General features: G+C 34.0%; 2 protein-coding genes across 2 annotated transcripts; one reads left to right on the forward strand and one right to left on the reverse strand.

Annotated features, from left to right (window-relative positions):
* Positions 2,101 to 5,445, forward strand: LOC107631986 (F-box only protein 6). The gene is made up of 2 exons (XM_016335599.2): positions 2,101 to 2,665; positions 3,939 to 5,445. Exons 1-2 carry the CDS (start codon positions 2,547 to 2,549, stop codon positions 5,182 to 5,184), a joined length of 1,365 nt encoding a protein of 454 aa, XP_016191085.1. The 5' UTR covers positions 2,101 to 2,546; the 3' UTR covers positions 5,185 to 5,445.
* LOC107631985 (stress-associated endoplasmic reticulum protein 2) lies at positions 9,007 to 10,617 on the reverse strand. The gene is made up of 3 exons (XM_016335598.2): positions 10,374 to 10,617; positions 9,731 to 9,887; positions 9,007 to 9,244 (listed from the first exon to the last, which is right to left on the reverse strand). Exons 1-3 carry the CDS (start codon positions 10,374 to 10,376, stop codon positions 9,198 to 9,200), a joined length of 207 nt encoding a protein of 68 aa, XP_016191084.1. The 5' UTR covers positions 10,377 to 10,617; the 3' UTR covers positions 9,007 to 9,197.

A 14,681-nucleotide genomic window follows, 5' to 3' on the forward strand; every position in this document is an offset into this window, starting at 1 on the left:
TTGTAAATTTGGTAAAATTATAGACACTAACTAATAGAATAATTAAACCTTACTATTAAAGTTTTTTTTTTTTGGTAGTATTAAAAAGTTTCAAATTTTGGTCTATGAAAAATGAGCCCTTTTTGTTTTGCGCCTGATAAGGCAGTTTCTATTTGGGCCTATTACTATATTATTAGATGGCCCATTATAAAGTTGTAACCAGATAATACTAGGAAGGGGCCTAGCCTAGCCTATTAAGAACACGACCGGGCCCAAAATATTGGCACATTAAACGATGAACTCCATGAAGTTGTCGAGGCCGAAAAACAAAGGTCCATGAGCTTCCCCTGTCAGATACAGATATGTGCAATGATGTTCACACTTGACTGCCTGCCTCATTCTCATGGATGAATCATTATCAAAGTCCCCAAATACATCATCATTTTCAGGCAAACAAACAAACAATTCACTAATTACTTATATATTTTTTTTATCGAAAGCATGCATCCAATGGAATGTATTCTCACGTTCTGGAGAATTCCTTGTCTCTTTTCTCTTTTAATTTTGTTTTTGTAAACGCCAAGAAATCATAACACGTTATTCCCCAATATATTCTATGCGTATTTGACCGGAAATTTGTGTTTGTCAAATAAATGAAGCACATTTTCTAAGAAAATTTGTATTAATAATTAAAGGGCTGTGGAATATGGTGCCCGTAGAATCATTAGAATTTATATGAAAAGGAAGGAACAAGGAAGGAAGAAAATAGAAAATAGAGTTGGTAACATCGGCAAGGCGGTGAGATTAAGGAATATAGAAGATAAAAAAAGGGATCTGAAAGGCACACGTAGAAGTAATGGATGGTTAGATGGATGCAATTATGCACACGTAAAAGAAGGGAATCCATGATGATGATCATCATGAGTTATCAAACCATATATTTATGTACCAACCCACCAAAGGGAGGGTGGAATATATGAAATTATGAATATAACCACCTAAGTAATACTTATCTATGTATCATTTCCATATGGGGTGCAAATGAAATCATTACTCACCGCAAAATATGCATCCCCATCCCTCTTTGTTTTTTTTCACTAACCTAATCATTCTATTCAAGTTTCAAAAGAACCCACTCTAATCCCCCTCTATTACTAACTCCTCCTTTTTAAGTCTCTCATTAATCATGACACTCCTTAACAAAGCTTCCCAACTTTATCATTTTTTTTCTTTTCATTATACATACCATACCATAGTCCCCATTATGTTTATTAGAATAAAGATGAAAAAAAAAGTTCCATGTGTGATGAATAAAAGTTTCACTAATCAGCTTCTATATTCATTGTTCAAGAAGATCAATGAAATGACAAGACAATGAAGAGAAATATCTTGGAAATTGTAAAGCTTTTTTATTTTGGAGAGGTTTCATCCATTTGGGAAATTTTTAAGTATTTGGGATTCAAAATTCAATTGTGGGATATAGAAGATAAAAGTCTTTATTCTATACCATTGTAAAATAGCTTGGGAATGTTGGTATGTATATGAGTTGATTTGGTGAAGGAGTACTTGCTACCTACAAATACCCATCTTCTAAGTCACGATTTTTTTACAAAAATAGACTAGCCAACAACAGTCATTCACTTAACTATTAATTATTATAGAGACATATATGTTAATACAATGATGATATTGCACTGTATTAGTCTAAAATTCATTATATTTAATTTGTAGTATAATTTCTATCATAATACCGCATTAGTCCAAATAATTGTTTGTTAAGTGGCTTAAAACTTAAAAGTGTAAATTCCAATGGCAGAGAGACTTGAAACCATAGGAGTCCCTATGTTTTGTATTTGCCTAACATAAAGTATAAAATAAGAAATTTATAAAAATTGATGAAATAATGATAGATGATTAAAGAAGTGAGTCAAAAGGCGTGGGGAGGCATAATTACTACCCCTTGGCGCAAAGGCACTTATGAGGAATGAGTAGTAGTGGAGGGTATTTGGGTAAAAACATGTGACGATGGAAAAAAGGTGTGACTGTGTGGCACTGGCCTGCATTCTGTTGTGCTGTGTTGGTTGGTGATCGTACTGAATTTGCATATATGCAATTATTCAGTGCTCAAATTCATTCCAATTCTCAGACTCTTCTTCAGTCGTACATATTTTCAAAGTTACATTCACGTTTTTGCATGGAATTGGAATCCCACAAGGCTAAGCCATACAACAAAAAAGTAATTTGAAAATTTACTGGGCGATTTTAAAAATAGTTAAAAAATAATTAAGGGAGGAAAGGAAGGAGGGAGGGGGATAAAGTAAAGTGAATAGTTGATAAGAAAGGAAAATGCGGAGTGAGTGAGTGAGTGAGAGAGAGAGGATAAAGTGGGCGCACGGGTGAGCCTCAGCTTATAACTGCGCTGTGTTTCTTCTCTTCCAACGTGGAAATTCCTTCCATACTCAGAACACGCGGACCTCTCTGGTTATGGGTTAGAGAGAGAGGGGGTTTCAGAGACACAGAACTGCAAAAGAAGAAGAAGAAGAAGGAGGAAGAAGAGGGAGGCTGCCATGCTGAGGCACCTAATCGCTCACCTGCACCAGCTCCTTCACACATCTTCAACAACTTCCCCAACGTCTCCTTCATCTTCCTTCATCCTTCACCCTTCTTCTCTTCACAATCATCCCAGGTATCTCTCTTTCTCTTTCTCTTAGATCTATTTCCATTTTCCCATGCCTCTTTTGCTTTTTACTCTCTTTAATCTTTTCCGTTTTTTTCTCAACCCTCCTTCGCCTCGCTTTCTTTCTTCAATTTCTGCTATCGCCTATATCGTCGCGGTTCTGATTCCCTAATTTCTGGAACGGTAACCTAGTAAGACGCTAAAGTAACTCACTTTCTCCATGTAACATTTTCTTTTTTCTTTTTCCCTGCCTAATTCTATCACTTTACAAGCATCGTTTCTGAAATTCATCACCATATGTCTTCCCATTTGCCCCCAAAATTCTTCTTCTCTCACCTTTCCTAACTAATTCATCATCCGTTCATGACTTTGTTACTTATTTATTTATTTTTAAACTTGCTGCATAATCCCATTCTGTTTATTTTTATTTTTGCAAAATCAAAAATTGGTTTGCTGATCAGCCAAAATTGAATGCTATGAACTTGAACTTGAAATACTCATTGTTCAGTAGGTAGTTTAGAGCAAAGTTTTACAATAAAGGAGATAATTAACAGAAGAGACACACTCACACTGTAGAGAGACCTGCTATTAAGAACATTAGAATCATCTTATTTTTACTTATTGCGGTTAAGGGTGCTTTATTTTTTTTAGCAGCAAAGTGTTAAGAACGATCATTACTTTGCTTTGCATTTGAATGCGAAGATGTGTTTGTACATTACAATACTGTTTGACAGTGATTACTATTAGCATTTTGAAGAATTCCTGTTAATAGTAGATGGATCACCTTGGTTTGCTATCACCCCCTACTAAATATGGTTGATTTCGTGCACTTCTAGAGCTAGGAACAGTGACATAATGAACTGTACATTTGACATTGCGTTAAGCAATCATTGCAAACTTCATGGCTGGATTTTTCTACTTATCATGTACTTGCTACTTAGTAATAGTATCTCTAGCAATAGCTGTTTGGTTTTTTACTATTAACTAGATTATATTTGAAACAGCCATGTTTGTGGTGTGAGCTGAGATTTTGTTCACTATTGACTATGCAACATCTATTCTGGATTTTGTGCATTATTTGCATCATGGTGTTACATTCTCGATCGTTGAAGTATGAGGTGGCTCAATCTGAATTTCAAATAGAATATCACTTTGTATAATAAATGTTTAACGGTGATTTATTATTATTATATTGTGAATCATGCTGATCTTAGTATGCACATTTATTTTGCTAGCTAATGGTGTGTAGTATGTTAAACATTTTCGCTTATTTTTTTTACAGATGGTCCTTCCTTGATATTGATGATAACTCTGTAGATGACTGCTGTGGCCTTGTAATGGCAGCTGGAAAGTCTGGAAATTTGAGGATGGTGGAGCCTCTAAAACATCCATCTACAAAGAAGCCCCGAAGAGATCAGAGCAGGGGGAAATCATCTGGAAGGTCCTCTATGACTGAAGTTATGGAACAACAAATTTGGAAAGATTTTCCAGAGGATTTAATAGAGGCTGTGATTGCTCGACTTCCCATTGCCACATTTTTCCGTTTCCGTTCTGTATGCTGGCGTTGGAATTCCTTGCTGAATTCTCCAAGTTTTTCTCAGCATTGTGCACAAGTTCAACACGCAAACCCGTGGTTTTATATCGTAACCCAAGAGCGTGCAAACTCAGGAGCCATGTACGACCCTTCTATTAAAAAGTGGTATCACCCAGCCGTGTCAGCACTGCCCTCAAAGTTGATTCTTTTCCCAGTGGCGTCTGCTGGGGGGCTAGTTTGCTTTCTTGAAATTGGTCAGCGAAACTTCTTTGTTTGCAACCCATTGACTCAATCCTTCAAGGAATTACCTGCTAGGTCAGTTAAGGTCTGGTCTCCGGTTGCTGTAGGGATGACAGCAAATGGGAACTTAACTGGTGCAGGCTACAAGATCCTATGGGTTACTTGTGATGGAGAATATGAGGTTTATGACTCCATGAGGAAGTCTTGGAGCCGTCCAGGAAACATGCCTGTAGGTATTAAGCTGCCATTAGCACTCAACTTCAAGTCCCAATCTATTTCTATTGACAGCACAATTTACTTCATGCATTCGGATCCAGAAGGGATTGTTTCCTATGATATGGCAACTGGGGTTTGGAAACAGTACATAATCCCAGCCCCATTGCATCTAACTGACCACACATTGGCCGAGTGTGATGGCCGGATTATGCTTGTTGGGTTGCTCACAAAAAATGCAGCCACCTGCGTATGCATATGGGAGCTGCAGAAGATGACGCTCTTATGGAAGGAGGTAGACAGAATGCCAAATGAATGGTGCTTGGACTTATATGGGAAGCACATTAAAATGACTTGCCTGGGGAACAAAGGTTTGCTTATGTTGTCCTTGAGATCGAAACACATGAATCGATTGGTTACTTACAACATAGCAAGCAGGGAATGGCTGAAGGTTCCTGGGTGTGTGGCGCCACGTGGAAGAAAGCGGCAGTCTATAGCATGTGGTACTGCATTTCATCCATGCTTAACTGCAGTGGCTTGATTTAGCTTTTACGATACAGCAATGGTGTGACATTTTCCCCTCCACTGATGTGTTTTCTGGCTGTTGGTGCCGATGTATTAACGATAAGTGTTCATTGCTGGCTAAACAAAGTGTATGAAAAGATGATATAAGTTTGTAATGATTTGTGTTTCTTCATGCTATCAAGCATGTACCTGATAACCTAGTTTTTTATTCAATATGTTTGTGAAGAAAAGTGATATCTATGGTTTATACTTTATAGGTTACAGCGATTCAGTTTCTTCATACTGTCCAGTTTTATGATTGTGTTGGTCTCTTATGTTTTGAGTGATTGGTTTTCATTTGAACCCACTTGAGGGCGAAGGTTTTGATTTAGGGACGGATCTGCTTGGATCTGTGATAAATGTTGAGGTTTTTCTTAGTGTGTGTGTGTGTGCACGTATTTTATTTAAATTTGATTCCACATTAAAAAAAAAATGGTGTAAAATGTTTCATATCGTCTTTGATCCACTACTTAAAATTTTCTGAAGCAGAACAGGGTATCGAGTTACCAAGTATGTATGCCACATGTCAAGGGGTCTCAAAAGTCAAAACGATGGTGAATTCTTGCTCACACGTTACAAGTGTGACAATGATTTGTACTTTCACAATTTGCAAACTGTACTTTGGAAGTAGCTGGGATTCCAACTTTGATGCCTCAACCAATCAAGGTACATTTTAACTAAACTTATGATGGTAATTTTCTCCATATTAAGCCAAAGAAACAAGGAAGCAACCGCTGTAATAGAGAAATTAACATATCTATCAACATTCAACACTCACTATTTGACATGCAATATATAAAGTTATAAACTGAACACAAGGCCTTATGCTACATCTATCTTGAAGGCAGTCATAGCGAATAGTTTTGGGATGTTGGCTTGTGAAGACGTGAACAGATGCATTTTGGTGTGTGCTGCTTTGATGAGAAACCCCGATCGTTCTCAGCCTCTTCTTACCAATGACTTGCTATAAATTTTTGTATGTTCCTATGTACATTTAATGTGTATTATAAAAGTTAAAAAGAAAAAAAAAATCTATACTCAAAGATTATAATTGTTTATGAACCATACATTAAATGTGTTCCGGCCTGTGAACATCCAAATATTTCTCATGGCTCTACAGTCTAAACAGAGAAATACATATATTTTTATCTTGTATTTGAACGAATAGTAATCAATTCTTCATTTTCTTTTACCAAAAGTATTAGCTCTTAACATTATCTTTGTTGTTTTACTCTTCTTTGTAGAATGATCCACCCACGAAAATAAATCCATCTAAGAGAAAAAGATAGAGAAGGGAAAATGAAGAACGCAGAATGAAGAGACCCATTTTTACCTAAGATATAAATCTATCTCTTTTAGACATTGATCATGGTAGTTTATGAAAGGAGCCACTTCTCAATGCCATTTAGCTTAATGATAGTGCTAATGCCCTATGCGGGCATGTTGGCAAATGTCAATCGGCTCCCTTACCTTGTGCCATCTGCTAGGCTGCCTTTGATTGTTATTGGAAAATGCTACTTGTACAACAAAATTCAGCCTTTAAATCTAATATTTTATTATTTTAATTTTTTAATTAATTATATTTCCTATTTTTAAAGAATTACTTTTTATTTTAAATACTTATCGCCGTAAAATTTGTAACTACTTGCAATACATTAATTTTTTGCAAACTAAACCATAAAACTCGTAACAACTTTTCGTGTACTAATTTTTAAAAAATAAGTGAAGTTTTCAAAATCAATTAAACTCACTTCAATTTTTTTTATTCAAAACATTCAAAACTCATGTCAAAAACACATCTAAAATTAAATAAACAACATAAACACATTCAAAATTATGTGTTAACACATCTAAATTATTCTCATTGTAGTTCTAAATTACATATTGAACACAGAAAAAATTAAGCTCAAATACACATCTAAAATTATAAGAATGCACTCTAAATATTTTATCAACACATCCAAAACTCATGTAAAAAAACTTATATATGTACATAAGAACATAATGAACAACACAAACACATCCAAAATTAAATATTGACACATCCAAATTAGGTTAATATTACAACTCCCAAATCAAACATATGAGTGAAAAAAAAATTATAATCACAAATACATTTAAAAAAAAACACATACACTTCTAATATTATACATAAATTTAAAAAAATAGAATTTTTTATTAAGCTAAAAAAAGGATAACATATCTTCATGAATGAACTCAACCAATTTTTTTTTAGAATTTTGCAAGCAGAAATACCAGAGACAGAAGGAGTGCGACGTGGGGGGAAAGAGACAAGGAAAAGCGCGGGAGAAGGGGGCGGTTGTGCATGGCGCGAGGGAGGAGACCAGACGGAGAGAAGCCCATCGATGGAGGAGGCGCGGGGGTGTACGAAGGGAAAGTGCGCGTCGCGGGGAGGAACGCGTCGCCGAAAGAGGAGATCAAAGGAGTGCCCAACGCGGAGAAGACGAAAACAGCCACAGATGAGGAGGGAGAGGCGATGCAGCTCTAAATCTTTACGGAACGAATATTTTACTAGTGATTTAAGATGGTTTAAGATTTATTTTAGAATTTTAAATTCGAAATTTTGAATTCTAACTAATTTGATTTTTGGATGTGTATTTAAATTGTAATATATTAATAATTAAATATATTAAATCTTCAAATAGATCAAATAGAAATTTAAAATTGAAATTTAAATTTTAAATTTTAGTTTTATTTAGTTTGTATTTTGAATGTGTATTTAATTTTAAAAAGACACTAGATCTATTTATAATTTTTAGATGTGTTTGTTTTACTTTTTTTTAAATCATTGTAATAAAAGGTTGAATATTGTACAACTTTTAAATGATACCTAGTTGAATTGTTGTTTATTGAGACAACATAAGCATAAAATGTGTTCAAAAACACTCAATTAATATATTTATCCATCCTAACAAGAACAACACAGACTAACAAAGAACACAACTTATTTTTTCTTTTATTATTTTTGTTAATTTTTTAAAATTATATTTTTTATTATTATATTTTTCGTCTCAGATTTTTTGAATGAAAAAAATAAGAATAAATTAAATTTTCATAATTTGTTTTAATTTATCACCAAACAAAATACAAAAATACAAAATTTTGTATATCTATCTTTTATGTTTTATTCTCAATAACACTTTCTTTTATACTTTATTCTCAATAACGCAGCCCTAGAGACGGATTTTGGCAATCCGCCGCAGCCCGCAGCCTATTAGTTTTCGTCTCACTCTCTCTCGCCCCTCTCAAATATAGTTGTTCTTATTTTAGTTTAAATTTACTGACACCATCAAAATATGTATGGATAGATAACAAAATGCATATATCTAAGACTGCTGTTTTAAACAAATAAATATACTTAGAGTAGTTATTATTAAAAAGGAGTGCTATTCTTTTTCTTATGTTTTTTTGTTTGTATTATATTCAGTCACAAAAAAAAATGCATGTAACTTACTAAAAGTCTAGTTTATTAACTTTATATATTTGCATTTTTTTTTGTATATGTATAAGGACGGTTATATACCGACTCCTACCTAGCATTTTATAAGGTGGCACCAATTACGTGAAAAAATGATGGTTTTATTTTATTCAAAAAGTGTTTTTTTTCCACCTCTATCTCTTTGCAACGATCTATCATCTCATTTGGTTTTCCCTAGTTTTAGTCTCTTACAAATTATGGTTTAATTATGAACTATATTATTGCTAAAATTACTACAAGTTAAAGCAAAATTAAATACAATCCTTAGTTAACTAGTTTCAGAAAGTCATCCGGTCTGTATAAAATTAAAGTAGGCATAGAATAGCAAAAAGTAATACTGTAGTAGTAGTAATTTTAATTAGAAATCCTCATAGTTCATCAAAACGTGAACAGGAACCGAGTCTAGTACAAGTACAAGAACGAGTACAAAAGTATTGCCATTTTCTACAGCGCTAAGAGATGACGACACAGTCCAAAGCATATAGCTCAAATTATGCCATGCCTCCACTCGTTGCTGTCCTGATTATCTGAAAGATAGCTGTCAAAGGAACCCACACAAAAAAAGAATTAGCAACACTGGAAAATTGAAGGCCATGAATGAAGATGCTAATGGAAGAAAGGCGCACAGAGTATAAAAATATTACAAATCAGCTACCAAACACTATCCTAATACTCAAGAGAAAACTCTATGTCATCCATCCCTACACTTGAAGGAAAAACAGATATGAAAGCAAGATCCTGCATTTGAGTCACCAAGTAGCATTGCAATACAATCGACATAATTTTCCGAAATTCGCAAAGGACATTGCAGAATATCTCCTGTTGCGAATACAAGTTTCCAGCTATATATGCGTGTTATTAACACCGATGTTTTTTTTGTGTAAACAACACATACAACTACCAAGTAATTACTCTATATCATTATGATCGGTAAAATATTAATCAGAAATAAGAATGTAGTTCTAATAATAACGGCAATTTAGAATGAGAAAGAAAGGGGAAAAAGAGGAACAAGTAGACTCACATGATCCAATGACAACAAAGACGAAGAAACCGAGCAGGACTGGACCAACAGGATAGTCTTTTCCCTTTTTAGTGTTAGTTTCTGGCACAAACCCTCTTTTTGTGATGTTCTTCTCAAACTTCTCTACTTTCCTGTCCGCAAGTCGCCTTGATGTCGTCTACACCCAATTTCCCCAATTTTATTAACAATAATAATCATCTCAATCAAAATCGTTACATAAATTGAATCAATCCAAATCACAGAACATCACATTGGGAATACATAATTGACTTGTTCACCGAATTAAGATCAGATCCCTAACCCTAAATTAACCTACGGGCAAAACGATCCACAAGCTATTAACGAAAATTCGAAGGAACCGTGGAGTTCAGGAATTAATTAGTTAATATTGAATATTATCACATGTTAATTAGAAGAAATCCGATCAGAATTGAGAGAAACCAATTTTCATATCAAATTGAATATCAAAGTATCAAACGCAACAAATCGAGTTCGATAAATAAAGAAAACCTAACTGCAGCTGAGAATCAAGAAGCGAACATATTAGATCTAAATCTAGGTTGAAATTCAAGAAAGATGAATTTCCTTAGATTAATTTAACCAAAAAAGACAAACAATAAAGAAAGGAGAAAAGGAGGAATACCATGGTTGCTGGGAGATGAGATGGCCGGAAACGGTTGGAAGAAAGAACGATATCGCCGGAAAACGAAAAGAGGGTTTTCTGTTTCCCTTCCGGCAGAGAGACTCCCCAACCTTATTGATTTGAAGTGGGTATGCGCGTGTGGGACACTGCGATCTGAATGAAAAACGATATATTTCGCCGTTTTATTTATTTACGAAATTATGGATTTATAATAGCACGTTACCTAATTCAGATGAACCTTAAATATAATTATAAATTAATGGGGTCCCCGAGCATTGCGTCACGCCTTCTTTATGATTGGCCAAAGCTATGTAATTCTTACCACGCGGCGTCTTCCTATTGGAGGATATTCTAATTTACCTATATTCTTTTATATATTAATAGTAGAGAGACGAGATAAATATAAACCATTTGTTTTATTAAAAAAATATATTAATTATTATTATTTAGATTAAATTAAATTGATTTACCAACAAAATTTAAATATAATATAATTTAAATTAAAAAATTAATGATAAATTAATTTTGTTGCAGTTCATAAAAAAAATCACTTAATTCTTAAAAAAATAACTACAAATATATTTGTATCTCACAAGAAAAATCACCAATAACTACTACAAAATAAAAAGAATACAAACATATTTGACTTAGTTGATTTATTGATTTTTTCCCCTTAACTAGCTGATTTGAAATTTGCAATTTTGATAACTACAGTCCCATTCCATACGCGCCAACCACCTAGTACTCTACAGCCTACACACTTGTTAGCTTTTGTTCGGGTTTTTGGCACACTTGTTAGCTTCCCATCTCACTAACTCCCACGTTGACATACATATGAATGATATGATTATATTAACGGTTGCAACCAATGATAAAATAAGTAAAAAAAATAAAATATTATTTTGGTTTTAGTTTCTAACATTTTAAATATTTGATATTATCAAATTAAAATTTATTTTAAACATTAAAAATTAAAATAGTACTCATAGAAGCTCAATCCACAACAAAAATGAAGTTGGACCTTATCAAAATTGCCATCCACTCCAAACATTCATTAGTTCTTGTACCAAAAATAAATACACAATCCCAACAAGAGTAAAGTATCGTTTTTGTCCCTAACGTTTGGAGTAAGTCTCAAAATTGTCTCTAACGTTTGAATCCTTCTATTTAAGTCCCTAAGGTTTCAAAATTGTTTCAATGTTGTCCTGTTGTTAGGAATCTTTTAGGTAGCGTTTGTTTTTTGAGACAGTACACAAAGACATGGACATTAAATAATTAAAACGTGTTTGGTAGCAGAGACATAGACAGTGGACATATTGTCTCTGGAACAGTTTTTTTAATTTTTGTGTCCACTCTTTTACAAGAGACAATGATGGACACAGAAATTAACAAAGTGGGCACAGATTTTTTAATGAAAATTCTTTTCCATTTTATCCCTACATATTATTATTATTCCATTGTTGCCCTTTTTGAAATCATATCATAAGCCCTAATTTTATGTGTTGTGCAGCAGCCTTCTCCTCCCAGGTAATCTTCCCCATTCTCTCTGTTTTGTCTCTCCTTCTTCCTTCTCTTTTTTGGATTCTTTTTTCGTCTCACTTCCCAGGTCTAGCTCTCTGTCTCTTCTCTTTCTCTTCTTGCTCTCTGTCCCTTTCTTCTTCTTATTATTTCTCTTCTTTTTTCGGTGTTCTGTGGTTTAGTACTTCATCTTATTCCTCTTTCTTTTTCTTTGTTTTTTTTTCTTCTTCTTTACTGCGTGCTTCTCCTCTTTATTTTTTTGCTCAACTAATTTAACTACAACATGTCAGAAGCAAATTATTTATTACAGCAACTTTTGGAATTCACGTGTTCTTCTCTTTCTCAGTCACGCAGGTATATAACTCTGCCTTTCCTCTTTGCTTCTTATTTTTGTTTGTATTTTTTTACTTTAAATTATTGGGTTCTTCTGGCTTCTTTTATTTTTATTTGTTTATATTGTTTGTGATTTGAAATAGGTCCACATTCATTCCTTCTACTCTTTATCCGGTTTTCACAATTAACTCATAATAGTATGCAAAAACATATTAGTGAAATAATACTACACAAGAACTAAACATGCATATATTCTCCTTACTTGAGCACCCCATCCTAAGCCCAGGGAGAGTACAGCTGATGGCGCAGACCATGATCCATCTGCTCTTCGAGCAACAACCAAACTAGTACCAATTTTGTAAGAGAGAAGTGCACCAGCTTTGGCAACAGTTAAGATCGCTAGGCCTTTGGCATTTTTTAGTAGCAAGCATATAATTTCAAAATCCACACCCACTTCACCGTCACGATCAGACCCTTCTTTTTCACCTTCCAACTCTCCTTCACTCTCCTCTTTGTCTTCACAAATCCACATCCACTACACTCTAGCTAATCTAATTGGGGAAAAATCAGCTAACAATGAAGTAAATTTCTCAGTTCTCACACACCCTTAATCTAAAAATCTGAAGTTCAGCGCAAGCAAGCTTTATTCATCTACATCTAAGTAAAAGATTAAGAAAATGTTGAGAACAAACATAGCATTATTCACTCACAACCTAATAGGCACCAAGCTAGATTTATCATATATGAATCTAATAGGAACTTTATAGTGGAATTTTTAATGAAATTCTCAAATCTGAGAAGGCACCGTACCTGGTGAAAGTGAGGATAGTTAAGGTTTTACTGTTGATAGGAGAAGTGTCAGTTTTAAAGTGACTCAAGAAGAAAAGAATAGAAATAAATGAGATTTTGACAAAAATAGAAAATGGGTGTTTGAGTTATTGGAGGTGGAAATCAAGAAAAGATTAAAAAGATGATTTTTTTTCTTTTTCCTTTTTTTCGTGCTATTATCAATTTGAGATTCGATTGAGGAATGAAGAGAAGTACAGAGACAACTACTGTTTATTTCCTGAGAGATCAAGCACAGATAAATTAGACAACATCCCCAAACCTGAAGGCATTCTACCAATTAAGCTATTCCCAGAAAGTAACACAGACTTCAACAAAATCAAACCACCAATTGACTCAGGAATAGAGCCAGTTATTGAGCAAGAACTTAAATCAAGCACCTGGAGTGCACCAAGGTAGTTATTATTGCTTTTGTCACCAAACCACTCAGGAATAGAACCATTAAGCACAAAACCTGAAGCATTGAAGGAAGCTAAACGGGTAAAATTGGCAAGTGCATCAACAGAGAAACTTGGGTGAAGACTAGCTTTATGTGTTCTTTTGAAACTGGAAATGTTGATTCCGATAACTGAACCCTTTTGGCAATGAATCCCGGTCCAGTTTCGGCAGGGTTCAGTATTTTTTGGCCGGTTTTTTGCTCTTATACCCAATGAAGATCGAAGTTGAAGCAACGAAAACCATTCGGTTCTTGAACTCGAGAGGGTTAGGGAGGGCAAGGATTAGAGATACAGGGAAGGAGGGGAGGGATGTCTATTTTAGTCTTTTTACCTAATAATTTAGTCTTGTCTATGTGTATCCAAACATAATACTAGACATTACATTAGTGTCTGGTCCATCATATTCAAACACAATACACAAACAATAATTTTTAATGTTCTGTTCTGTTCTGTCTTTGTCTCAGTGTCATGTTCTGTTCTGTCTCAAAAAACAAACGCTACCTTAACGAAATTGACGGCGGGACAAAATTGAGACGATTTTAAAATGTTAGGGACTTAAATAGGACGAACACGTTGGGGACAAAAATGATACATAGAAATGATACATATACAATAAAGTAATTTGATTTTAGTAATTTTACAAATATTTTATGATAAGAAAAAATTTTTAAGAGTAAAATTATAAAAAAATAAATTTATTTAGAATCAAAGTAATGTGATTAAGTGTAATTAACTTAAATGTGATTAAAAAATAATTGAATAACTATATACCATAAAAAATTGATATTAGTGAAGGATAAAATTAAAATTTATTTCTACGTATCATTTTTGTCCCCAACGTTTTCGTCCTATTTAAGTCCCTAACATTTCAAAATCGTCTCAATTTTGTCCTGCCGTCAATTCCGTTAACAGATTCCTAACGACAGGACAACATTGAGTCAATTTTGAAATGTTAGGCACTTAAATAGGACGATTCAAACGTTATGGACAACTTTGAGACTTACCCCAAACGTTGGGGACAAAAACGATACTTTACTCACCCCAACAATTATTAAATCTTGAAACAACCCCAGCCCAACAAAAGTATAGCTACAAATAATTCTTTTGTCGTGAATTACACACAATTCTTGACGAAGAAAGACAACTATTTAGATAGCCTCCTGACCAAAAGAAA

The sequence above is a fragment of the Arachis ipaensis genome, chromosome B03, assembly GCF_000816755.2.
Source record: "Arachis ipaensis cultivar K30076 chromosome B03, Araip1.1, whole genome shotgun sequence".
In the NCBI taxonomy this organism is placed as follows: domain Eukaryota; kingdom Viridiplantae; phylum Streptophyta; class Magnoliopsida; order Fabales; family Fabaceae; genus Arachis; species Arachis ipaensis.